This window comes from Ictidomys tridecemlineatus, chromosome 1 (genome assembly GCF_052094955.1).
Source record: "Ictidomys tridecemlineatus isolate mIctTri1 chromosome 1, mIctTri1.hap1, whole genome shotgun sequence".
In the NCBI taxonomy this organism is placed as follows: Eukaryota; Metazoa; Chordata; class Mammalia; order Rodentia; family Sciuridae; genus Ictidomys; species Ictidomys tridecemlineatus.
Window position 1 is genome coordinate 89,844,953 of NC_135477.1, and position 27,445 is coordinate 89,872,397.

At 37.5% G+C, this 27,445-nt stretch overlaps 1 protein-coding gene across 2 annotated transcripts in view; it reads left to right on the forward strand.

The window, feature by feature from the left end:
- Cmya5 (cardiomyopathy associated 5) overlaps positions 1-27,445 on the forward strand; it is an 87,444-nt gene that overhangs the window by 16,419 nt on the left and 43,580 nt on the right. The window contains exon 2 of one of the 2 annotated variants that reach the window (XM_005329007.3): positions 17,842-27,445. In XM_005329007.3, the coding sequence (XP_005329064.2) occupies positions 17,842-27,445 (9,604 nt within the window). Of the gene's footprint in view, positions 1-17,841 lie in introns of those variants that run through there. The other variant, XR_013436893.1, reaches the window with a different exon arrangement.

The window sequence follows — 27,445 nt, forward strand, 5'->3', positions numbered from 1 at the left end:
CTAGTTTCAGTGTGGTATAAATAAAATAAACACAGTTACCTGAAAATTACCCCTCCCTTTTCCAACTACATATCCCTGTGGGTCTAGCTTTTCTTGAAGTAATCCTGCTAATAGAACATATCTACATTTTGAACACAGAAGCAGATATAAGAATTTTTATTGAGCCAAATATTAACAAGATTAGCAAAACTATAAAATAATGCCACTCTTCTCACTAAATGTTTTTGTTTGTGTGTTTTGGAAAGTAGAATTACTTTTTGTAAAATATATTATCAATATTGACATGTAATAGGTTATTACTGTCATTTTTAGATGAAGTAATAAAATATTAAAATTTCTGCTTTGATTGCTAATTCTATAAATACTGATAAATATAATCCATGTAAGCAAAAGAGTTTTGAGGTCCTTAATAATTTTTAAGAGTATAAAGTAGTTTGGAGATCCCTCTCCCCTCAAAAATATATATATTTAGAATAGTTGTTGTAAGAGAATGTGTCATTGGAATGGGAAAATATTTAGAATATATTTTTAAATTTTAAATAAAGCTAATATATTAAATATAATCATTTTCAAGTGTTGAGGTTACTGATTATTTTTATTTTGTATGATTTTCTCTTGTCATGTATTCTAGAGTGAAATATATATTTGATAATTAAGAAAAAGTCTGTATTTTAAAGATAGGACCTAAAAACCTTGAACTTTCACCTGAATCCAACTGAGGAATGCTTTATTATATATATTACCTGTATTATGCTTTTAAAAACATTTCATTGGATCAAATACAGACTACTTTTATTGAATTTTAATTAATTTTGTGGGTGATTAATAAGAGAATATTATGGGAAAGTCATTGTAATTTTAGGAACTGCTACAGACATCTAAGAGCTTTAAAGATTGTGAAAATGAGAATACAAAGTTTTGCAATAATCCCACTTTCCCAATATAGTACTTCATAAAAATGAATTAAACTATTCAATCTATTCTGCTAACTTCCAATTTTGAGATCTTATAGGCTACTAGCAAGTTATTTCCTTATTCATCAATAGGGATTTTATTTAATGTCCTTATTTCTTTTTTCTTTTAGAAATTTGGAGACTTCCTTTAATATACTTGGTTTACTGTCTGTGTTGTTTGAGGAAGGGGGTTCTTGTTTCTTCTAGTGGGGGCGTTTGTGTTTAATGAGGGGACCACCAGCAATGCCTTCTGGGAGCTTCTCACCTGAGAACTCTGCTCCTCTGTTTTCAACTTCATAGGCACCAGGTACCTCTGCCACCAGCCTAACATGGTAGTAATTGATTCAAGGATAATAACTACCTACCATTTTCTCAGCTTTTAAAATTCTTTCTTTGTAGAAAGAAAGAAGACTTATTTGTTTTTTTTTTTCTTTTTCTTTTGTGCTAGAAGCCAGCTCTTTTTGGGAAACAGGGTCTTGCTATGTTGCCTAAGCTGAACTTGTGATCCTACCTCAATTTCCCGAGTGATTGTGATTACAGGTGTGGGCCACTGTGCCTGGCTAACAGAGTAAGAATTTAAAATACCTAGAAAATTTCTTTGAAATTTGAAGAGGAGAAATGAAAAGTTTAGTGGCCAATACTAATAATATAAATTGTGGGGTTTTTGTTGTTGTTTTTGGTGTGTGTGTATGTATGTGTGTGTGTGTGTGTGTGTGTGTGTGTGTGTGTGTGTGTGTGTACTGGGGTATTAAACCCAGGGGTGCCATTACCACTGAGCTACATCCCCAACCCTTCTTTTCTTGTCAGGGAGGATTACTGGTGATCGAACTCAGGGCACTTGACCACTGACCCACATCCCCCGCCCGATTTTGTATTTTTATTTAGAGACAGGGTCTCACTGAGTTGCTTAGTGCCTCACTTTTGCTGAGTCTGGCTTTGAACTTGCAATTCTCCTGCCTAAGCCTCCCCAGCCACTGGGATTACAGGCATACTCCACTGCACCTGGTGACAAATTCTTACTACTCTTTCTTTTAAAAGTCTTTCATACCTCATTCTTTTTTTTTTTTTTTGAATGGGGGTTGAACCAGGAGTGTTTTACCACTAAGATACATCCCCAGCCCTTTCCTTTTCTTTTTGTTCATACTGGGCATTGAACTCAGGGGCACTCAACTATTGAGTCTCATCCCCAGCCCTCTTTTGTATTTTATTTAGAGACAGGGTCTCACTGAGTTGCTTAGCGCCTCGCTTTTGCTGAGGCTGGCTTTGAACTCACAATCCTCCTGCCCTCAGCCTCCTGAACTGTGGGGATTACAGGTGTGTGTCATTGCAGCTGGTGTGAATTGTGTTTTTGAGAAATGAATCTTTCAGGTAACAATTCTTCTTCAGTGTCAAGGCCACATTGGAGAGGGAAATTACTTTCTAAAAAAATGAAGTTTTTAAAACATCTTTTAAGATTAAAGAAAAAAATGGGTGATGGAGAGATTTCTAAACATTTTATATATGCCCTAAAGAATAAACTTTCTAATACTGAACTTGCAGAAAACACAAGTAAGGGTGTCAATGAGTTATCATCTAGAGTCTATCTAACAGAGATACCTGAACTGTCAGTAACTGTAAAATCAAGATTAATTTTCCTTAGTGGATTATTAGTGGCACTAATTCTGGGACTAGATAAAAATTCAGTAGAACATGTGGAAATTAAAGAGAAGGGTGTGGTTGTTGATCACTCAGAATTTTCAGCATAGCCTCCTTCTATCTGCACTCCTCTGTACACACACAGGGGGCTCTGAAGGATGTTTTCTCAGTCTCTAGAAGGTGCCCGTTGTACCTCCTGTGAAATCTCTCTGAGGTTTATCCAAACAAGCAGAGAAATTTGGGTGTCAGTGGGTTGGCTCTCCTGAGCCACTGACATCCAAATTTCTCTGCTGCCACCAGGCCAAAGGGTCCTCCTTCTTGAAGCTTCCAGAGCTGAGATGTATTTTACTCACCCTGGCTCATCTCTGTAGCATCTGCTGCAGGAAGGCCTTGGTGAGGTTTTTCACGACTTAAAATAATGACAAAGAAAAGAAAAAAATGTTACCACACGTTGTACTATGTACACAGACAAACTCTGGTTCCATCTAATAGCTTGGTTTTATTTTTAAATAAATTATTATTATTTTCAAGACCACACTCTAGGAGCTCTTTGTTGCAAACTTAGCAAGAAAAATTGCTAGAGGGCTAACAAGGAAATCTCAGCAGATTTCTTCTGCTTTTTGGACCAATTAGCCTTCATACCTCATGCTCTTATGGAGTTATAATTGTAGGTTAAAAAAAAAAAAAGTAAGTGGAACAGCTGGGGAGAAGTCTATCCTGGCTCACTGATTTATTTTAAAAAGATCCCAACCTGACACATTCTATTCAGATGAAGTGCTCTGTCTCTTAGTAACCACCACTCAACCTTCACAGGAATTTGACAGCAGGGGCTGGTGGGTACAGTTTCTGCTCTGTGCTAATACTCAGTAGCTGTTGAAGAATTCCAGTGCTAAACAGTTAAGCCTATGTTTAACTCCTTGGCTGGGAATCCCAGAACATAAATGTTCTTATTCTCCATGATTTTTCATTTACATCTTCAGCTAAGGTGATGTTGCCCGTAGTTGATTGTCTTTTCTCACTTGGGTCTACCTTCAGCAGTGGTTCTCAGCTAATATATGCCTGAAGATATTTTTGATGTCATGATTAGGGATAGGGATACTATTAGCATCTAGTGGATAGAGATCAGGGTTGCTACTAACATCCTCAGCGCACAGGAGAACCCCCCCAACCCAAACAAAAAACTTATATAGACCAAAATGTCCATATTGTCACTGTTGAGGAACCCCCAGCTTCTAAGACCACAAATAAATGAATTGCCCACATTTTGATCTGGTTGGTCATTAGTCTATGAACCAGCCCTGTCATGAAACAGTTCATTTATTTTGATTCTCTGGACCTGGCATCTTTTTGTCCTTAGTTTTCAATAATAGAAGAAAATTTGATGGATGGATTTTTATACTATATTGTGATGGATTTAAATATTTGCCGGAGGCCTAGTAACTGAGCCATGGCTCCCAACTCATGATCAGACCCTGAAGAGATACTAAGTATTTATAAATTGATTGTACATGCTAAAATCCAAATTACTTTTCTTAACTCTGGATAGATAAAGAGATTTCTACAATTCCAGAATTGTGAATGGGTCGTATTAATTCTGTGTCCACTACTGGGTAAACATTTCCTACGTGAAAAAAGTGGAGAATTTATGCATGTGGCCTACATGCAGGATTTTGTTTGGGGAAAAGTGGAAGGTAGGAAAGAAGCCAGTCACTTTTTGAGACCTACTTTCAAATGGATCACTTGTTCATCTGGTCCTGCTTCTTGGGCCAATTAGCCTTGATACTTCATGCTCTATGGAGTTATAATTGGTAGTTAAAAAAAAAACAGTCAGTGGAACAGCTGGGGAGAAGTCTATCTCTGGTAAAGGACAGAGATGGGTGGTGATAATTAAAGGAGTCTGTCCATGTTAGATGACTTTTTTATAAGAAGAATATTTTCATTTACTTGTGTAATTAAAATTTAGTGTTTTCTTTGCCAAGGTCAGGTACATGTCTTAGACACTCAATGACTCAGGTTATCTCAGCTCTTAAATATTAAGTGTATGTGTATCCCATCATTGACTAAGTATCAGGATTGCCTGAAGTTTTGGGAAACACAGGGTAATAGGTATTTTAAAGTCTGCTTGGAGGTTGGTGTAGTGTTTGGAAGCATGTGCATAATGCTAACATTTATGCTACTGGGTCCTGTGACTTTTAAAATGGCTACAGACTTTTGCTAAGGTGTCTCAAAGCACACCCAGACACACCATATGGTTTCATGCCATCCTCCTTTTGCACATGTTTTTCCTTTTACCTGAATTGCCTCCAACCACCTGCAACCTGATCCTCCTGGAAAACTCATTTTTATCTTAAAAAACCTTACCTCAGCTTTTATAATTTCATACTCTGTGATTATATTCCAGACCCTTCCTTTCACACTTGTATACATACAGCCTTCCACACTTGATTCCAAAGCTAAAAATTATCTTCTCCGTACCACCTAGGATGCCTTTTGTTGAAGCAAGTGTTGCACTGTATTATAATGATCTGTTTGCACATACATCTCTATGTGGGCCTCCAAGTTCTTGGAAGGAGAGAACTCTGCCATTCTTCTTCCTATTCCCATTACTTTGCACATTAGGGGTAATTATTAGGATTTAAAAACAGAATTTCTATTTTTTATTTTTCCAGGATTCGGTTTTGGGTTTTCTTTTTTAATTTACAAAATGTTATTGATTATCTGGGGAATCTCTGGTAATAAGATAGAGATAGGAGTGGTAATAATTAAGGGAAACTTTGCCTAGCCATGTTAGATTACATTTTTTACAATAAGAATGTTTTCATTTGCTTGTGTAATTAAAATTAAAATTATGTGTGTACATATATGCAACAATATCTATAAAGAAAGTGTTTTCTATGCTGAAGAATACAGATGTTTAATGTTGTGGTGAGACATTTAATAGTGACAGATTATTAGTTAAGATTTGGATTTGATAAGGTTACAGGAGTTACTATAACAAACCTACCACACCTCAGTGAGTTAGTGTAATAAGAATTTCTCTAGCTTACTTAAAAATCCAATGCAGGTATTTGTGGTTAGGCAATGACTCAGGGACCAAAGCGTCTTACCTGGTGTGACTTTGCCATCTTCAGATTGTGATGTTTAAGGTTGCCATGCTTCAAGCTGAGGATGGGAAAAAGTATGGAAGATTTTGTGTGGGAGATTTTTATGATCCATGCTTAGAATAGAACACAGTACTAGTATTCATTTTCCATTGGCTTAATCTCAGTCATTTGGCCCTAACCTGACAACACCTAATTTAAGGGAGGCTGGGAAATGTAGATGATCTGCAGGCCCAGAAAGAAGGAAAATGAGTGTGGTGATAAGCTAGCCATCCATGGAAACAAACAAACTAACAACCCTGTGTGTACCATACAGAAAATGGACTGTATTAAAGGAACTTTAAGGAGCTCACAGAATTGAAGCATCTAGAGAACCAGGTAGAAACCTGGTGAGGTTTAGGGTGCAAGAAAGACTGATTATCTGCTCAGAGTACCATGGATTTTAGCCTTTGTATCATTCTGCTTAAGATTCAGATTTATGTTTGGAGTAAGACAGAGGAAGTAAAGGCCCAGCCAGTATAGCCTGAGGGGTTGCCCATCCCTGAGCTATTACAAGATGGCAGGGCTGATGGTCCAATGGCTTCCTATTTCACTCAAAATAAAATCCAAACCCTCCTAGAAGCCAAGGTGAACAGGCTCCCAGCTACCATTCTGACCTCATCTCCATTTCTTTTCTTTCTTTTTTGGTACTGGGGATTGAACTCAAGGGCACTCAACCACTGAGCTACATCCCCAACCTCCAAATCCACACCCCCGCCCCTGCTCCCCACACTTTGAAACATGGTTTCATTAGGTTGCTTTAGGCTGGCCTTGAACATGCAATTCTCCTGCCTCTTCCTCCTGATTCTGGGATTACTGGCATGCACCACTGCACCTGGCTTTCATCTCCTTTTACTTTCTCTCCCCTGTTCACTCCTATCTTTGTGTGGCCGGCACAATCTCATCTCAGCACCTTGAATGTCATTGTTTGCTCTGCTGTTCATAGTTATTTCCTCACTTCCCTCAAGGCTCTGCTCAAAATTCTCTTTGGTTGAGGTCTTCTTTGATCATTTTATATATTATCGTCCCAACTCATAGCCATCACCCCTATCCCATTTGCACCATTTCATAGCACATACCTTCTTAAATTATACAGCATTTAAATAGCATGAGAGCTGGGGCTTTGTTTTGTTTGCTGCTCTACCTTCACTGCCTAGAACAGAGTCTGGTATGTAGTAGGTGTTAAAATATGTTGAGTAAATCAAATAGTAAATTTATGGCTAAAAGGAAATAAAATATATAAAAGTCTTTTGGAAGTCATTAAGTGATGTTCAATTATAACGTATTTTTGTTGCCTTGTTTCTGAAAACCAGAGACCTGATGAGTGTCAGAGCACTGGAATCCAGATTGCCTTATTCCTGGTAGCAGAAGGTTAACAGAGGCAGCTGTAGAGCTAGCATGGCCTGAGGAAAGTGGATCTAAGGCATTTGTTTTAAGAATACAAAATTTGATCTTTTTTTGCATAATTTGATTCAAATAATCAACCTTATTTCTTCCAAATCACAGACAATTTTACAGTATATATATTATTTTTCACTGACCATGGATAATGCACATTTAAAATTAATCTGTGTTGTTTATAAAGCATCATGTCAATTTCCAACTTTCTAGAGTTTTTTGAGCTTGTACAAGTAAGTAAAGACATGGGTGTATGCTTCTGAGGGAGACTAGTATGTGAGCAGGGCGTTGTTGAGTTCTGGCTGATGGATTTCTCTAGGTCTGATTGGTTAAAAAATCAGTTTGCAAGTATGTAGAATATTTATCATACCTGTTCTTGCTGTCAAGGGATATTCCTTAGGCTCTACCAGAGGCTGTACATGTGGCCATTCATTTATATTGGAATCTGGCAAGTAGAATTGCTATACAACACCCCTTTTCTCCTTCTCTAAGTTTTGAAACAAGTGACAGATAAACGAAAGAATGGTAGAGATAAAAATATCAGGCCTATTACTGATAAAGCCAATATCAGTGAATGTGGTTTAGGTACATAGAACAACAATGTGTTTTTTAATACCAAATCTCAGAAATAGACAGATTTATATACCCAGTGGCAGGAAGAACCCCAGGCCTCTCCTCATATAATTCACTGCATAAGGAACAGAGTACACGGAGAAAGGGTGAAGCAGGGAAGCTAGTCCAGGACTCTTATGCTAACAATGTCTTTCTACATGAAAGGAAATATCTGGAATGAAAAACTAGTGTCCCAACTAATTAATTTATTATTGTTGTTGTTTTGTGATATGGAGATTGAACTTAGGGCCTTGCGCATGCTAGGAAAGCATTCAATTACAAAGTTATATCCCAAGCCCACCAACTAATTATTTTAAGCAAATTGCTATTTTATATATTTTAAGATTTTACAGACAAAATCCTCCTTTAAAAAAAGCTCAAAAGATGTGACTCTTTGTATCACATAGTTTATTCTTATACTCTTGTATAGATGAAGCAGGAAACTGTTCACACACTGAGTGTTCTTAAGCTAAGCTGGGAGATCAGTGTTGTGTCTAGCAGTGCTCTTGTACAAATGAGGGCTTAGGCAAGCACCCAGTTTGCTTTGCTGTGGAGCTGCCTCTGGTAGCATCATTCAAGTATCCAAGACTTCAGAAGAATTAAGACAAAATTAATTTATATTTCTCTCACAAATCTATAGCTCAGACACAATTGGTTAATTTGAAGTGAATCCCTACGATCTCTTAGAAAATTTGCATTAAACAATAATCTTGCTGTAAAAAAAAAAATCATGGCTAACAGTGCCTAGTACATAATTTGAGCTTAATAAATACTTGTTGAATGAATGAATCTTTACTTTTGGCTTCAATCTGAAGTCAGTTGGAAGTCAGTTGTAGTTGGCTGGGTGTGGTGGTGCACACCTGTAATCCCGTGACTTGGGAAGCTGAGGGAGGAGGATCACAAGATTGAGATCAGCCTCAGCAATTTAGGGAGATCCTGTCTCGAAATAAACAATAAAAAGGGCTGAGGATATAGCTCAGTGGTTAATTGCCCCTGGGTTCAACCCACAGTACCCGCCCCAAATCAATGGTGGTTGAATGAATTTTGTCATTTCACCTGAAACAGAAACTTCATGGGTTAAACACTAATGAATGGAAAATAGAAATGTAAAGAAAGAATGATACAACTAATTAGAACAAATTAAACACGTATTCGTGCGCACGCACACACACACACACACACAAAAGAATGATACAAATGCTTTTTTTTAATCTACTTTCATTAAACCTAACTGGCTAAATTAACGAAAGCTCTCTATTGGTCAGTGTCTAAAGAAAGCTGACTACTTCAGTTATCACATTAATCTCTAATAATTCCCATTATTTCAAGTTGTATTTTTATGAATGATCAGTTATGATTATTTCTGAATGTTTTATACTGGTTGCACTTGGTATTGTTACAACATGATTTAATTAAATTTTACTTAAGCTGGTGAAATTTGAGCACAAAAGTGAAAGATATGTTGCTCCTTTAAAAACAAAGTGAATGTTTTGAAAAGATTCATAAGAGAAGAATCTATAGAAAAACTCATTAAATGACATTATACTGCTCACAGTAAGTTTATAGCCTTATAGAGAAACTAGGCTATATGTAAAAAGAAACCCAGAGTGGCCAATGCCTTAGGGAAGGATGACATTAAGAGTCCAGAAGTTGGGAGGAAGAAAATTACTTTGGCTTGCAGAATCAGTGAGTTCCATCTGGAGAATTTGATACATGAGCTAGTCTCTATAAAGAAAGAAATGATAAGGGGCAAGGGTTGTGGCTCAGCGGTAGATCGTTCGCCTCTCATGTGTGAGACCTGGATTCCATCCTCAGCACCACATAAAAATAAACAAACAAAATAAAGATATTGTGTCCATGTATAACTAAAAAAAAAAAGAAAGAAAAAAAGAAATGATAAGATGCACAAAAATGATTCATTTCAAGGGGAGCAAAAGATATAAGTAGATTCATGAAGGGTGAGACTTGTGTTTGGGTCATAGACTTTGCCATAGATGGCAAATATAACTAGATTTCAAATGAGGAAGGGCTCTAACTTCCAGGCTTCTGAAGTATCTGGTCAGTGTGAAAATAAGATACATATTCTTTTCATCCACAGTGAACCCGAATGGTCTCTACTATGTTTAAAAAATGAGAACTTTCTATAATTTCTAATAATGCCATATGATGATTTCTTCATTCATAATTTCATTTTTCTTATCACCTTAAGGGCTTATAAACTTTTTAATCTTACCTATTTTATATTACTTTTGTTCAGCAATGTATATGTTTTTTTTTTGGTCTGAAAAGGACATGTATATTAAATTAATTTTTGGTGAAATATTAATTGTATAATTATTGATTATGTTTTAAAGAACTCTTATTTTTTTAAAAAAAGACCCACAGAAAACACTAACCATTTATATTATAAATATGCAGTCTTGTTTGTACAAGGTTACAAACTGTTTGGTGTTTTATACTTTAAAATATATTTTTCCAAGTTTGTAATATAAGATTATATGTGGTTTTCCCATTGTTATGTTATAAAAGTTAATATTTAGTACATTTTAAAAGGTTTAGTTGGGGAAAAATTGCCCATTACTTTCTCTTGTTTGAAATACTTCCTGTTAGTATACTATGATTGCTTGAGAGTAGAATAAAGTATGATGCAAATCTAATGTATTCTTCATAATTATATTGCTCTGAAGAACTTTAATGTTACTTTAACTACTGATCAGAGAAAGGAACTACCAGTTCTGAGGATATAAATCTTGATCCCAATAGAAATGAGTATAATAGTTACAAATCTTTACTTTTGATAAAAATAGTTTAAGTATCCATTTAGCTTCTTTCAGAAGTGTAGTTTTTTTTTTAAGGAATAAATGAGAGTACAATTCAAGACAAAGATATTGATAATGAAATAAGGGGATTTATTATTTTGACAGCTCCACTTTGATGGCTAGTCATTTCTCTCTTTAGAAATTTCAATTCAAATGCATATATTTCCTCTCTCTTGTTTTCTCACTTACAAAATGAGAAAAAAGTTAAAATCACAAAAGTTAAAAAATTAAAATCTTTTCATTCATAATAGTTGATTTTCAATAAGTTACTGGTTTCTATAAGCTAAGGTGAAATGAAAAGAAAGAGATAGAAGTTGTACCTAGGAAGAGTGATCAAGGCCTGAATGGTAAACATCGAGATTTTTGACATTATCATCATATTTCAGACCTGGTCTTTCTTTTTGGAATGACTGAGAGTAGAATAAAATATAATACAAACCTAATGTATTGTTCATAATTATATTGCTATGAAGAAGTTTAATGTTATTTAACTGTGGATCAGAAAAAGGATTACATTTTCAGCACATTTAATGAAATTTATATTTTGAGAACTGATTTAGACAAATACTACTCACAAAAAATAAGTGTAGAAAGTAGATTATCAGTTTAATAGTTGAAAATAAGAATACTACCAGCAAGTATACAAGAACACCATTCAAAGATAATCACACTCCCTCCCTACCATGTAAATGGGGTCATGGACACACAGTGCAAATATAAATTAGTTTATTTAGGAAAACATTGACATGGAGTACTAGAGCACACCCAATCCTGTAAGCTCTTATCCCACAACGAGTGATACTTATTTGGGGCATAGCTGGACTACTATGGGAAGGGAAGGGCTTCTGTAGAAGAAAGATACTTATACAATGTCCAACTTATTTATAAGAATGAGAACATGGAAATAAAGTACAAGACAATTTTTTTTGAGAAAGAGAGAGAGAATTTTTTAATATTTATTTTTCAGTTTTCAGTGGACACAACATCTTTATTTTATGTGGTGCTGAAGATCGAACCCAGCGCCTCATGCATGCCAGGCAAGCATGTTACTGCTTGAGCCACATCCCCAGCCCCAAGACAATTTTGTCAGAGAATCCTGGAAACAAATAAAACAATGGAAATTCTAGAATTGAAGACTATAATAACACACTTCATGGCTTTATTAAGCAGTTTTGATATAGTTGAATATAGATTTAGCATACTGGATGTTAGATTGGAAGAAACAACACAATAAATGCAAATAGAATATAGTGAGAAGTTTTAATTTATGAAAAATTGGAATCTCAGAGGAAAAGAGAGGCAACGGGACAGGATCAGTATTTGAATAAGGAGTATGAGAATGTCTCAGAAATGATGAAAGACATTAATCTACAGATTCAGAAATCATACACATTGGATAAGATTCTTAAGGAAGTGAGAGTAACTTCAGAAAACTAAAACAACAACCAAATCTTAAAAATAGATGAGGGTTAATAGGAGGAAAGTTTAGATTACTTCAGAAAAGCAACAGTTAGACTAAAAGCTAATTAATCAATAAGAACAGTGGAAGACAGAAGTCAATGGAATATTTTTAAAGTGCTGAGAGAAAATAGCTAACAATCTAGAATTTTATGCCCTAAAATATTCTTCAAGATAAGCTATGGGGCTGGGACTGTGGCTCAGTGGTAGCGCACTTGCCTGACATGTATGAGGTTCGATTCTCAGCATTAAGTACAAATAAATACAATAAAGATCTATCAACAACTAAGAAAAAAATATTTTAAAAAAGAATGAGCTATACGGTGGCACCTGCCTGTAATCCCAGTGGCTTGGGAGACTGAGACAGGAGGATTGCAAATTCAGAGGCAGCCTCAGCAAAAGCAAGGCACTAAGCAACTCAGTGAGACTCTGTATCTAAGTAAAATACAAAATAGGGCTGGGGATGTGGCTCAGTGGTTAAGTGCCCCTGAGTTCAATCCCCAGTACAAAAAAAAAAAAAAGAAAAAGAAAAAGAAAAAGGGCTGGGGATATAGTTCAGTGTTAAAATGCTCCTAGGCTCAATCCCCATTCAAAAAAAAAAAAAAAAAAGAATAAGGTATGAGAGACTTTTAATAGAAAGAGTACTAAGAATTTGTCACCAGACCAGGTGCAGTGGTGCATGTGTGTAATCCCTGCAGCTGGGGAGGCTGAGGCAGGAGAATTGCAAGTTCAAAGCCAGCCTCAGCAAAAGTGAGGCACTTAGCAACTCACTAAATAAAATACACACTATCTCTAAATAAAAATACAAAATAGGGCAGGGGATGTGGGTCAGTGGTTGAGTGTCCCTGAGTTCAGTCCTTGTTACCACTCCTCCCCCATCCCCCAACCCCCACCCTCCCCCCAAAAAAACCAATATGTCACCAGAAAATTCACTCCAGAGGACATACTAAAGAGAATGCTTCAGGGAGCAGGAACATGATTCCGGATAGAATCTTAGAGAAAAAGGAAGGAATGAGGCACAATAGAAAGGTTCATTATCAAGGTAAATCTAAATCAATATAGACACTTTAAAGTAATTACATTAAAGTAAAAGTAATTATATCTTATGAAAATGAAATACATTTAAAGACAAAATATATGATTACAAGGATGTATAAGTTAATATGAAAGTAATTCATGGTACTTATATTGTCTAGAAAGAGGTAAAAATATCAGTTCATGTTGGACATTAACAAATTAAGGATGCATGTTGTAATTTCTAAGATAATCACTAAACGAACAGAAAGCAGAATGTAACTGACAAGCTAACAGAGGGGGAAATGAAATAAAGTAAAATATCTAATCAAAAATAGGACAAATAGGGCTGGGATTGTGCCTCAGCAGTAGAGTGCTCGCCAAGCATGGATGGGACCCTGGTTTGATCCTCAGCACCACATTAAAAAAAAGGCATTGGGTTGTGTCCATCTACACCTAAAAAATAAATAAATAAATATTTTTAAAAAATATTACAAATAAGGAGAGAAGAGGAACAAACTAGAGGAGTGCAAATAGAAAACGAATAATAAGGTAGCAAATTTAACTCCAAATATGTTGGTAATTATGTTATGTTTAAAAGGACTAAATGCTCCATTTGAATTGTCAGAATAAATTTTTAGAATAATTATATGCTGTCCATAAGAGACACATTTAAAATGTAAGAACATAGAAAGAATAAGAGTAAATATGAAGAAAAGATATACAATTTAAACATTAGTCAAAATATAGCTGGTATATCTTTGTTAATAATTATATCAAAGCTTTATTAGTATCAATACTTTGATACTTTAGGTAAGAATCATTATTTACAGGTAAAAGGAACATTATGATTAAAATTAATTTTTTCAGAATGATATAGTTTTTCTAAATTCATTTATATCTGCTAGTGTAGCTTCAACATATATAAATTAGATGTTAATAGAACTACAAGGAGAGACAAATCCATAATTGTAGTACAAAATGATAACACATTTCAGTATTAGAACAAGCAGACAAAAAATATCACTAAGGATAAAAAAGATTTGAATAACAACTAAAAATCCTGACTTTCTTGACACATATAATACATTGCTGGAAAAATGGAGGATTTAGCTCTTTTCATGAATACAAAAACTGTGTGTGTGTGTGTGTGTGTGTGTGTGTGTGTTTACTGGAGATCAAACTCACACATGCTGGACAAGAACTTTAACACTGAGTTATATCCCTAGTCCCACAAACACATTTTTTTTTAAATGACCATTTAGCCATAAAGAAAGTCTCAATAAAGTTAGAAGCAAATCTTACTACAAAATAAACTTTCTGATCCCAGCACAATTAAACTAGAATGTAAACTGAATGCTGTGGCACTCACCTATAATTCTAGCTATTCCAGAGACTGAGGCAGAAGGTTCACAATTTCAAGACCAGTCTGAGCAACTTAGTGAACCCCTGTCTCAAAATAAAAAATAAGGGCTGGGGATGTGGCTCAAGCTGTAGGGCGCTCGCCTGGCATGGGGCCGGGATTCGATCCTCAGCACCACATGCAAACAAAGATGTTGTGTCTGCTGAAAACTAAAAAAATAAATATTAAAATTGTCTCTCTCTCTTTAAAAAAATAATAAAATGAAAAATAAAAGGGGTTGAGGATATAGGTTAGTGGTAAAGTGTTGGAAAATATCAAAAACAAAAACAAAACAACCTACAAAAAAAACCAAACAAATTAGAACACACTAACAAAATATAAAGTATCCTCATGAGTTTTGAAATTAATAAATATATTTTTAAATAATCTATAGGCCAAATAAGAAATCACAAAGGAAATTTAAAAACTTTTGTCATTAATAATAAATGTTGTGTATCAAATTTTATGTGACACATCTAAAATTGTATTTAAAGAGAAGTGCATAGCCTTGAATTTACATGTTAGAAAAGGAGAAAGTTTGGAAATTAATGACATAATAATCTTTCTCAGGAAGTAGAGAGATAACTGCAAATTAAACTATTAGATAAATTGTTAACTAGAAAGCCTTACAATGAAGAAAACTCCAGGTCCAAAGAACTTCACCAATAAATTCTACCAAATGCTTAAAGGAGAAATATATAATGCAATCCATAACAAACTGCCAGAGAATAGTAAAGGAAGGAATACTTTTCAACTCATTTTATGAAGCAATATAATCTTGATACAAAAATCTGTCAAGAACACTGTAAGAAAGGAGATTTCAGAACAATAGATCAATATCATTCATGAACATAAGAGAAAAATTCCTAAACATAGCATTAGAACCAAATCAAGAACTACACAAAGAGTACAAAATATTATAGCTTGGTGAGTTCAGTCCAGGAGTTCAAGGTTGGTTTGATATCTGCTATCAATTGCAATAGTTCTACACATTAGTAGGGTAAAGAAAAATAACATGATCATCTCCATAGTTGCACAAAACCTTTTAAATGCTTAGTTTTTAAAATCATGTCTTAGCAAGTACAAATAAAAGAAAACTTCCTCACTAAGATAAAGGTTATCTTCAAAAGGAGCTTTTGATGCTCATCTCTAGTATTAGTCTATTCTTTTCTTGATCTAACTCAGACCTGCTGAACCTTCTTACCCACTGTGAAAGGGGGATGTGGAAAGAGTCATTAGATTTGTCTCACCTCACTCCCTGAGATAAATAAATCTACTTGGGAAACCAAGTGATAAATCAGAAGGTTGCTTTGTGAGAATGCGATCAGAGGGGAATGGATGTAGCCAATATTCTTTATGAAAAGCTGTTGAAAACACTGTTGTTGCGGAGTAAGAAAGTCCCTGGAGCATTTCTGAATAGTGTAGAGACCATGCCTCTTCTGTTAACTTAGTTCATTATATCTTTAGATGGAGTATAATGTGAATTCTTGGGCTTTGGATTTACATATGCTAATATAGTAATTCTGATTTCTGTTGGCTGTCATTCAACTTTGTCTCTCAGTGAGCCAGACTGTTTATTCATATGTATATTTTGCATATCCTGTGACCTTTTCCTAGAATAACCTCCCCATCTTGATTCCACCTTCTCTTCTCATCCATTTGGCAGACTCTTCAAACTAACTTAAGCACCTCTCCTGTGTGAAGTTTTCCCTTCCTTATGTCCTTATTGTAGCTGGCTTGTTTTCTGTAATAATACTTATTATACTGTAATAATATTTTCTGTAACAATACTTATATACTATTGAGATGTTTAGTTATATCTCATTAGATTTGAATTTCTTAAAAGAAGATCCTGTGTTTTCATATTTGTGTTTCTACTATCTATACTTAATAAAAAGTTTACTAAATGCAGAAATAATGACCAAATATAAACTCAAAAGACAATGCCATTGACCTACTTCCTCCTACCATGCCTTACCTACCTATAGCTAACACCTAGTTAGTTCATTAGAATTATTAAATCCACTGATCAGGATGAATCCACTGATCAGATTTCAGTTATCATAATCTAATCATTTCACTTCTGAACATTGCTACATTGGATAACATGTTTTCAATATATGAGCTTTTGAGGGACACTTCGTATCCCAAACTACAACAGTAGTGTGCTCCCTTCTTATGACCACCCTTTGGATACTCTGCTCAGTCTTCCTGAACTCATTCTAGCTAGTAATGAAAACGTCTCTGGTTGAATACACTGAATTTACAATCAATAATGAACTTTAAATTGAATTTATAATTGCTTTTATAATGCTACTACAGCTGCTGGCATTCTAAATGCTGACTTCTCTGGTGCTAGTCATAATTTTAATTTTTATTTTCATCCTATTTCTGTTAAGTGACAGGAAACAGGGAGGGAGTAATATGAGTTGAAAATTCTCAGGAATAATATTAATTAGGTATGGAAAAGAACTTGAAAAAACAGTTCAAAATAAGATTCAGCCGAGAACCAAGATTAATTACTAATTAAGTTCAATAGTTTATTACCAAAAACAAATAAGGGAGAGTAGAGTTGCCAGGAAAATGAAGAAACTAGTTCTTCCCACTATTTCTTAATCTTTTGCACCCATGACATGTGTAGAACACACTGACATTTACCCAACACTGGGGTGAATGGATGAGGCTGCCTGTTGGAGCAGGCTAGAGGCTAGGGGTATGGCTGTCCCAGGCTCCATCTGACCGTGCTGAGAGCTGAGAGCAAGATCTCAGCATACTCCACACCCCTTTGCAGTAGACTGTGGGGGGATTCTGAAGTTAAACAAGGGAGTATATGATACACCTGCAATGATTGGCAGTCCTGATCCTCACCCAAACCTCACGTACAAGGAAGGTTCACAGCATAAAATTGAAGCACTATTCCTGGGAGGAAAGAGCGCTTGGAGTTTTCATCTCCAACTTAATGTTCATGGAGTGATGGCAAACACGACCAATTAATTGATCAGGAATGATAGCAGCAGAAGGTTTGAAACTAAGCCTTGAAGGGTAGATAGTATTTAGATGTGAAAAAGAAGTGGAGTGTGACATTGGAATCAGCATTCTAAATGGAAGAGCCACAGGGGTATCAGAAGGGAAATCCTGATGAGGGAAGGAGCTGAATTTAATTCAGCTGTTTTTGGAGTTTGAGGGATATTGAGTTATTCTGGCCTGGGCTATGTTATTAAATTTAATATCCTGACTTTAATTTTTGAACTTTATTTTGTATACATTACTATTTTTGGTGTAGATGGCAACATTGATCTCTATATATTTTAATTTCACATTATTCCTTTACCCTTTAATGCTAAAGTATATTTACTTATTATTCTGTTACTATAGTAGTATATAATTATTGATATTATTATTTACTCTAGGTTATCAGACCAGGATGAAAAGGGCAAGACCAAGCAAGAGTGTATCATATCTGACCCCTCCTTTTCCATGGTGACAGTTCAACGAGAAGATAGTGGAATAACTTGGGAGACCAATTCAAGTAGATCTTCCACTCCTTGGGCCTCAGAAGAAAGTCAGACGTCTGGTGTATGTAGCCTGGAAGGATCAACTGTGAATTCTCCTCCAGGAAATGTTTCCTTTATTGTGGATGAAGTTAAAAAGGTTCAGAAAAGAACTCATAAGTCAAAGCATGGGTCACCATCATTCCGTCGGAAAGGCAACAAAAAAAGAAATTCTTTAGAATCTCAAGATGTTCCAGCAAGTAAAAAGGACAATCCTTTAATTTCAGAAAGCCAGGCACTAAACACCGAGAAAGAAAAGCTATCTTCTGGCATTTATGATAAGACAAGAAAAAAGAAAACCACCTCAAATACACCTCCTATTACTGGGGCAATATACAAAGAACACAAGCCCTTAGTGTTAAGGCCAGTCTACATAGGAACAGTACAATATAAAATTAAGATGTTTAATTCGGTTAAAGAAGAATTAATTCCTCTACAATTTTATGGAACGTTGCCAAAGGGTTATGTAATTAAAGAAATCCATTACCGCAAAGGGAAAGATGCATCTATTAGTCTAGAGCCAGATTTTGACAATCATGATTCTAACATAGTTTCCAAAACAGGCAAATTAGTAACCCAAAGCATAGCTGAGGATAGAGTAAAAGAACTTGCTCCACCTTGGAGAAGTGCCCTCTCCAAAGGATCAAAGTCCCTGACTTCCTTGTACAGTAATGAAGATCAAAAGAAAATTTACAGTGATTCCCTTCAAAATGCCACATCTATCAGGAAGCACACAGATTCCTCTTATTCAAGTAATGATACCGCAGAGAGAGAAGTACAGTGCAGGCCTCCACAATCAGTGTCACAATGGCCAGGCGATGAAGCAAAGCCCCTAGTGGAGCCTTCCTCTCTTCTGCTTGATACATCTGCAAGTATGTTCCTGGAAACAGCAAAGGAAGAATTTGAGCCTGATTCACAAGAACCCATAGCTTCAGAGAATGATGCTTCAGTTTCACCAGTTTTAGTGGATGAGGTGAAAGAGGAAAACATGGATTCTACTGACCATTCCAATTCAGTGGAGACAGTGAAGGATTCTTTGGAGACAGACTCACTAGGTCTGGCACCATCTATCCAGGAAGGTTTTGAGCCAGACAAGGAAGATATGGACTTGATTTCACTAGAAAAGTCAGAACCAGTCTCTGACCGACTGACCCCTCCTCTTCCCAGCTTCCAAGAAGAAAAGGTAGATCATGTGCCTGAGCCATCCATGTCACTTCCAGAACCTTTAGTGCTACAAGAACCAGAGAAAGAAGAAATAGAAACTTCTCTGCCAATAGCAGCTATCCCTGAACCTGAAGATTCTGATTTAGCAGAAGAGATTATAGAACTTGACTACCCAGAAAGTCCAGTTGTTTCTGAGAAGTCCTTCCCACCACGTTTGTCCCCTGAAGTGGAGCACAAAGAAGAGGAGCCCATTCTACCATTACTGGTAACAGCAGCACCTGAATATGTCACTTTGTCTGAGGAAGAAAGAGAAGAACATGAGTCTGTTTCCACTGATTCTGCTTTTGTGTCAGAGTATTCAATCCCACAGGATTTGAACCATGAACTAGAGAAGCAAGGAGATGAGCCAGTTTCTCCATCCAGTGTAAAAGCCATATCTGAACATGAAGTTTTGTCAGAAGAAGAGAATGAGGCATTTCAGCCTTATTCCCCAACTTTGGACTCAGTGTTGGAGAGTTCTCTCTCTCCATCCACAGCTGGGATGACTCCTGAGTGCCAGGCCCCCTTGTTTTCAACAGTTACATCAGAACACACAGTCCTATCAGGAGATGAGGCCTCAGAAAGTGGACATCACACACCAGATTCCACATCTGCTTCTGAATATTCAGTTCCATCACATGCAACACAAGAGTCACTGAAGGAAACAGTTGACCTCAAGTTTCCATTAGAATCAAAAGGTATCTTTGAGCACACCATTTTATCAGAAGAGAAGAAAGACACTGGAACATATACCCCAGATGTGTCCTGTGCATCTGAATGCTCTCTCCCATCCCACACAGCCGAGATGGCTTCTGAATCCCAGGCCCCACCACTTTCAGTCTCTCCATCTGTGAACTTATCAGAAGAAGAGACAATCGAAATGCAGCGGTATTCACCCTCTTCCACATCTGCTTCTGAATTTTCAGTACCCCCATATGCAACACCAGAGCCCCAGGAGGAAGAAATTATCAACATATCTCCTCTAAATCTAAAAGGTGCTTCCTCACCCATGAATTTATCAGAAAAAGAGCAAGAAGACATTGGACCTTTTTCTCCAGATTCTGCATTTGCCTCAGAATTCTCATTTTCACCCTACACAACTCAGGAAGCAGAGAAAAGACAATTCGAGCGTGATTCTCCAATGTGTTTAACATCACCATCTGAACACACTATTTTGTCAGATGAAGACACTGAAGAAACTGAACTTTTTTCTCCAGATTCAGCATCACAAGTTTCAATCCCACCATATAGAATCCCAGAAACAGAGGCAAAAGACATTGAGCCAGATTCACTATTAACTGCAATGTCTGCTTCAGGTTACTCTTCCTTTTCTGAAGCAGATGAGGAAAAGATTGGATCAATAGCTGCTACACCTGTACCTGAGAATTTTGAGTCATCACAGAAGCAAAAAGATGAACCTTGCTCTTTCACATCTGCATCTGAAGAATCAAGCCTGCAAACTTCAGCAAATAGAGCAGACGAAGCAGAAATCAAGCCAGATGATCAAACAATCTCAACATCTGTATCTGAATATCTCATTATGGCACAGCAGCAGAAAACTCAAGCATCTGTGCAGCCCGAGCTGGAAGATTTGGTTCCACCATATTTAACCAGTGGGTTGGAGAGGGGAGAAATTAAGACAAATTTGTCAGCAGCTACAGTTCCTGCTTCTCCACCTGCACAGTCATCCATGGCAAAGGAAGAAACAAAACCTGTTTTGCCAACATCTCAGTGTTTGGTTTTACCTGACTCAGTCCATGAAATTAAGAAAGAACCGGAACCTCAAGCATCACTCACTCTAAAGACTGCAGATGAACAGATGGCTTTGTCAAAAGTCAGAAAGGAAAAAACTGTGCCTGATTCTCAAGAAGCTATAGCACATGTATCAGAGGATCAAAAATTGGAGCCTCAGCCTCCAAATGTTCCAGAGTCTGGGATGAAATATTCAGTTTTTCCTGACTTGGTAGATGAGCCAAAGAAGGATGTTAAACCCAATTTAGCTTCAACTGTGACTTCTGAACTAGAACAGAGAATGTTGTCAGAGAATGAGCCTGAAGCAGTAAAACCATCTTCACCTCTAAAAGAAACATCTATATCTGGATCGGAGGTTTTATCTGGAGTGAAAACGGAAGTGAAACATGATTCCAAAAAAACAAGTACCACCAGAGAGCTTCATTCAGCCTCATCAGTAGTAGAAAAGGAATATGATCAGGGTGCTCCTGCACCAGCATTTTCAGCTTGGTCAGAAGAAATGAAGAAAGAAACTGAACCCAACTCTTTAACAACCATCACACCTGTAACTAAGCTTGATTCAAAGTTAACCGAATCGGTAAAAGAAGAAATCCTGACAGACTCATCTCTTGCCACCCCTGTAGAATATCCAGTCTTAACAAAATTAGGAGAAGGTGAATTAGGAAGTGGTTTGCCACCATGTGAAATGTCTATAGATGAGCATTCAGTTCTTAAAGAAGAAAAGGTAGCAATTAAAAGTGCTTCCTCTCTCACAGAAACTTCTTTATCCCAAGGCCTGGCTTGGTCAGAAGCGGAGAAGGAAATTAAATTAGATACACCTCTAAGTGGGTCCTCTATTGCAGAGCATTCTATTTTGTCAAAAGTAGAAACTCAGGAAGATAAACCTAGGTTGCCAATATCCAAAATGTCATCTTCTCAGCTTTCAGATGTATCTAAGGAAGCGAGGGTAGAAGACTTACAAGATCTCTCGTTTTCTACAGTCCTCGACTCTGAACATTTGGTTTCATCACAGAACAAAAACTCTGTGTCTGCCTTGGATGGGTCAAGACCAGAACCTGTGCTTTCGCTGCACCTGAGTGGTGAGATCAAGAAAGAAGCCAGACTTCCTTCACCACAAAATGTGTCACCTGTGCCCAAACATATAGTCCCCAAAGGCGAAAATGAGGAGACAAGTTCTCCCAAGTTTGAAAATTTAGTGCCCGTAGATGTAGCCTCAACATTACTAACTCTCAAAGAGGATGAGAACAAACAGGCAAGGGAGACATCTTCTACAGCCCAGAGAGACTTCCTGCCAGGAAAACAAGATCTGGCTCCAGCAGAGCTCCTTTTGGAGACTGAGAAGAGAGATGAGCCACACCAATTATCAGAATTACCAGATGCCAGGTCAGAATTCACAGGTGGTTTAGGCAGGCAAAGTGAATCCACAGGTACAGAACCAGTAAAATCTCTTATAACTGAATCAGAAGATTCTGCTTTCTTAGAAAAGAGTCTAGTTGAGCTTAGAAGCAGAGGAGAAGGAACTGAAAACAGGGAGCTTCATGTTTCTGCTACAGAACCATCAAAGATTGCTTCTTTTGACCTCCTTGTAGAACAAAAGAAGCCTGAGACAGCACTTCATCCAGATCAAGCTGTTAAATTGCCTGATGTAAGCAGCTCTTCTGCAGATAAACCAGATCTGGGTGTTAAACAGTTTTCATTTATGAAAGAGAATTTGCCTTTGGAACAATCAAAATCAATTATGACAGCTGAGCCTCCTAAAAAAACAAAAATGAAAGAGGCCCTAATTCCTCCCAAGGATGATAACTGGATGCTGGAAAAGCCAGAAAATTTGGCCAGTCAACAAGAAGAAAGAATATTAGAAACTGTGCAGCTGAATTCCTCTGGCAGCAATGATCTCATGACAGAACAGCCCAAGCCTGCCCCATTGGATAAGGATCATACATATGAAATCGGGAAGCAGGTTCTGCCACATTCTATGGAAGAACCTCATTTGTCTTCACAAGAAGGAGTATCTACTCTAGATACTTCCAGTGGTAATAGAGAGACCTTGTTGACTGCACCTTACTCAACTGAAGAAATAAAGTTGGCCCAAGAACCCAAATCTCTAGTTCCGGCTGAAAATGTAGAGAAAAACATAGCAGAGGGGAGTCAGATCTATTCTTTCATGGGGAGGGAAAGTTTGACATTGGAGAAAGCAAACACAGAATTTTCCAGGTCTTGCAAAGAAGATATTCAGGAAGAAATCAAATCACCTCCTGAAAGAACCCTCCAGAAACCAGTGCCTGTCCCATCCGTGGAACAGGTGAAGACAGAAATTATCCCCTTTCCTGTCAAAGCAGACCATGTCCCACAAGAGGTCAGGGAACCTGCACCAGGCAGTGAAAAAGAAGCACGCAAGAGCCCACCTCCTTTACTTGGAGAGAAACCATTAGAAGAATCAAAAATAGTTCAGCCAAAGATTGTAGATAGTGCTAGTGAGGAAAGTAAAGGAACACCTGAAGTGAAAATACCTACTCAAAGAAAACCTGTCCCCTCGATCCCAGTGAATAAAGAAACTGAACTCCCAGAGACACCCGAGGTGACACAGAAGCTTCCTGAGAAGCCAAAGGCAGTTGAACAAGGCCTTCCGGAAGCAAAGGAAAAGAAAGGAATTTCATCTTTCAAATCATGGATGTCTAGTTTATTTTTTGGATCAAGCACTCCAGATAATAAAGTTGCTGGAAAAGATTTAGAAACTCAGCCAAGTTCCTCTGTAGAAAAAGCAGTGACTGTTTTAGAACCTCAAGGTACATTTCCTGCTGATTTCAATGCAACTGAGAAACCAACTGAAGATTCATTACCAGAGGTGACACTTAAAACTGCTGAAGAATCGAGAGGTACCTTAGTTAAATCTCGTGAAGGTCAAGACCTTAAAGAAAAATCCACATTTTTACCAAAGGTAGAAGTTTTACAACAGTCAAAACCCAACTCTGAGGTGTCTACTGAAGATTACAGGAAGAAAGAGGTTTCGGACTATTCAGAGGAAATGGACATAAACTTAAATACTTCTGCTGATGGTGAGGAACATTTTGGAATTCAACCCTATTCCCCCATGTATGAGAAATCGGTTATGGCAGAAGCCAAAAATGTTCCTCTTCATGTGACTGAGACTAAAAAAGAACAGAAGCCAGAAATCTCGCCTCCATGTAAGTGGAATATTTCTGTTCTTAGGGGAGATTCAAGCAGTGATCAAAAAGAAAAGTCACTCTTTTCATCTGATGTAGTAGATAAGATGCCACAACAGCCAAGATCTGCTTCATCTGACTTCACAAGTCAAAATATCACAAAGGAATCAGAGAAGCCAGAGCCAATAATTGTGCCAGCAGAAGAATCAAAAGGCATTTTAATTGATCTTGGTGAGGACAGACTGAAGAAAGAAATGCCAAAACCTACTTCCTTGAAATGTTCTGAAGAGGAAATGAAACTCAGGTCTGTTAGCCCATTGGAGGAGAAAGATAACTTAGAAAGCAGATCACTTACCCTGGCAGAAAAGAAGGAGTTGGCAGAAAAGCAAGAAAGTGTGGCCCTCGTAGAGCTTATAGAAAATAAAGAAACATGGGAGGTACCAATGGTGCATAAATCTATACCTATAAAATCAGAAGAATCAAAAGCTGCTGTTAGACTGGATCACATCTATCCAAATGAGGACCACAAGGAAAGGTCCTCTGTTATTGTTGGTTCTGAGGAGGAGAAAGGAGAAGAAAAAGTAAAGCAGGCACAAATATTTCTAGAAGAAAAGAAGCAGCAGGAAATTCAGCCTTATTCTTTGAATGTGGCCAAGTCTGTGCCTGAAGAATCAGCTATCTCTTTAGGTAATTCCTTGGCTGAAACTCAACCATTTTCATTCATCAAAGCAACATCTGCTATTGAAAAACCAGAAAGCATACTCTCAGAGGCTCACCCAGAAATCAGGGACAGAAAGACAGTAGAAACTCAATTGTGTCCATTCGAAGAAAGTGAAATTTTGGTGGAGAAAACCAAGAGTTTCCGCCCTGTGGATCTTCCTTATCAGGATGAAATGGGTTTTCCTCCTCAGGAAGGAAACCTGGCATTAGAAAAGTCAAGCAGGGACATGACAGGTCACAGAGAGGAAAAGGGACAGTTCTCACTGTCAGAGCTACTTAAAGGTGGCTCACTAGTTTCCACAAAAGAAAGTATGAAGCAAGACTCCTCATCTAAAGACTCTGAAAGGACTTTAGAGAGTCCTTCTGAAGAAACAAAGAGCTTAGAAAAACCGCCATATTTGCTCTCATCTGTAAAAGCACAAACTCTTGTTTCAGAAGCTTCTCCAGAAATTAGCACAGCGAAGAAACAGGAAATTCCACGGTCAGAATGGACTCCAGAGAGGCCCACAGTTCACACTATTCAAACATCTAAAGATCACCCAGCCCAGGTGCCTAAACAATCTGTTCTTGTTTCAAGGGGTCACTTGGAGACTGTGGAGGATACTCCTGAAAATGTACCACTCTCTTCACCGAGAAGTAACTATGCTCAATTTATAATGAATGCATCAACAACCAATGCTGATAAAGTGGCCTCTACTAAAGAAATGTCCAATGAGCCTGAAGACATATATGCAGAAGATGAAGAGTTGACAGTAACTAGTAAGCCAGCTGGGCTTTCAGAAGATCAGAAGAGCGCCTTTAGTATCATTTCCGAAGGCTGTGAGATACTGAATATCCATGCCCCTGCATTTATTCCTTCAGTGGATCAGGAAGAAAGTGAACAAATGCAAGATCAGTTAGAATATTTGGAAGAGAAGCCCTCACTCCAAACCAGATCCCTCCATGATGAGAGTGAGGCAGTTGCTCACCATGAAACATTAAGGAGCAGGTTAGAAGATTCTGATGGGAAAGTTACATCACTGAAAGAAAAGGAACACAAAGAAACTCATACAACAAAAGAGACAATATCCACAGATTCAGAAACTGGTGATTTAGCTTTTATTCAACCCACAATTCCCAGTGAAGAGGATTATTTTGAAAAATACACTTTGATTGATTATAACATCTCCCCAGACCCAGAAAAACAGAAAGCTCCACAGAAACTAACTGTTGAACAGAAACTGTCAAAGGAACCTACAGGAGAATCTCTCTCTTTTCCAGGAAGTTCACAGGAAAGTGCCCCAGAATATGATTTGGTGAAATTAGATGAAAGTTTTTATGGCCCAGAAAAGGACCACAGCCAATTATCTCACCCAGAAATGCAAAAGTCTTCAGTTATCCAAAAATCAGCTGGTGGGAATGTTTCAAAGGACATAAATAGAGATGTGAACTCCAGGTCACCTGGGGTTCCTTTATTTGGTGAAGAGGAAGGAGTTTTGTCAAGAACCCAGATATTTCCTACCACTGCCAAAGCCGTTAATCCTGAGCTTCTGGAGGAACCACCTGCACTTGCATTTTTATATAAGGATCTTTATGAAGAGGCAGTTGGAGAGAAAAAGAAAGAAGGGGAGACAGCTTCTGAAGGTGACAGTGTGAAGTCTGAGGCATCATTTCCAAGCAGAAATTCTGACACTGATGATGGCACAGGAATATATTTTGAGAAGTACATACTCAAAGATGACATTCTCCATGACACATCTGTAACTCCAAAGGACCAAGGCCAAGGTCTGGAAGAAAAACCACTTGGTAAGGATGATTCATACCAACTGAGAGCTTCAGAAGGGGAAATTGGGGGAAAGTCTGGAACTATTTTGGAAGAGAAGAGTCTGGAAGAAGATAGAAAGACTGTTTACAGGGAAGAAGAAACAGCAGACCTTGTGGTAGCTCTTGATGATGTAGTGATGCAGAGCAAAGCTCCTGTCACGGAGGAAGTCAGAGTGGTCACCCAGAAGATAAGCTATGCAGTTCCATTTGAAGATACCCATCATGTTCTGGAGAGTGTACATGAGCCGAGCAGTCAGGGTAATGAGGCAGGAAATACAAGTGCAGAGGTCAGTCTGAATGTTCCAATACAAGTGTCCTTCCCAGAGGAAGAATGTGCATCTGGCACCACTTATGTTCAAGAAACACTACAGGAAGAACCTAAAGTACAGGTCCCACCTGAGCCATGTGAAGAGAGACCCCGTGGTAGTCCTGTGCAGGATGAGTATGATTTTGCTGAATCCCTCAGTTATGAAGTGGTTAGTCAAGATGTTTTATCAGAAGAACTGTATACAGAATCCACACCTGGAGATGAGTTATCTCAAGGAAAGGAATCATTAGAACACATCGGGAAATGTGAATTTGTTAGTGAGGTGGAACAAAGTATGTCTGCTGAACAGAAAGAGTTGGGCAGAGAGGGAAGAGAACAAGAACAGTTATCATCAGATTTAGTAACCGAGAAGGCACAAAAGGAAGCAAAGAAGTCCCAGATTGACTCATATTGCTACACCTGCAAAAGCCCAATTTCTGCAATGGACAAGGTTTTTGGCACCCACAAAGACCATGAGGTTTCAACTCTAGATACAGCTATAAGTGCTGTTAAA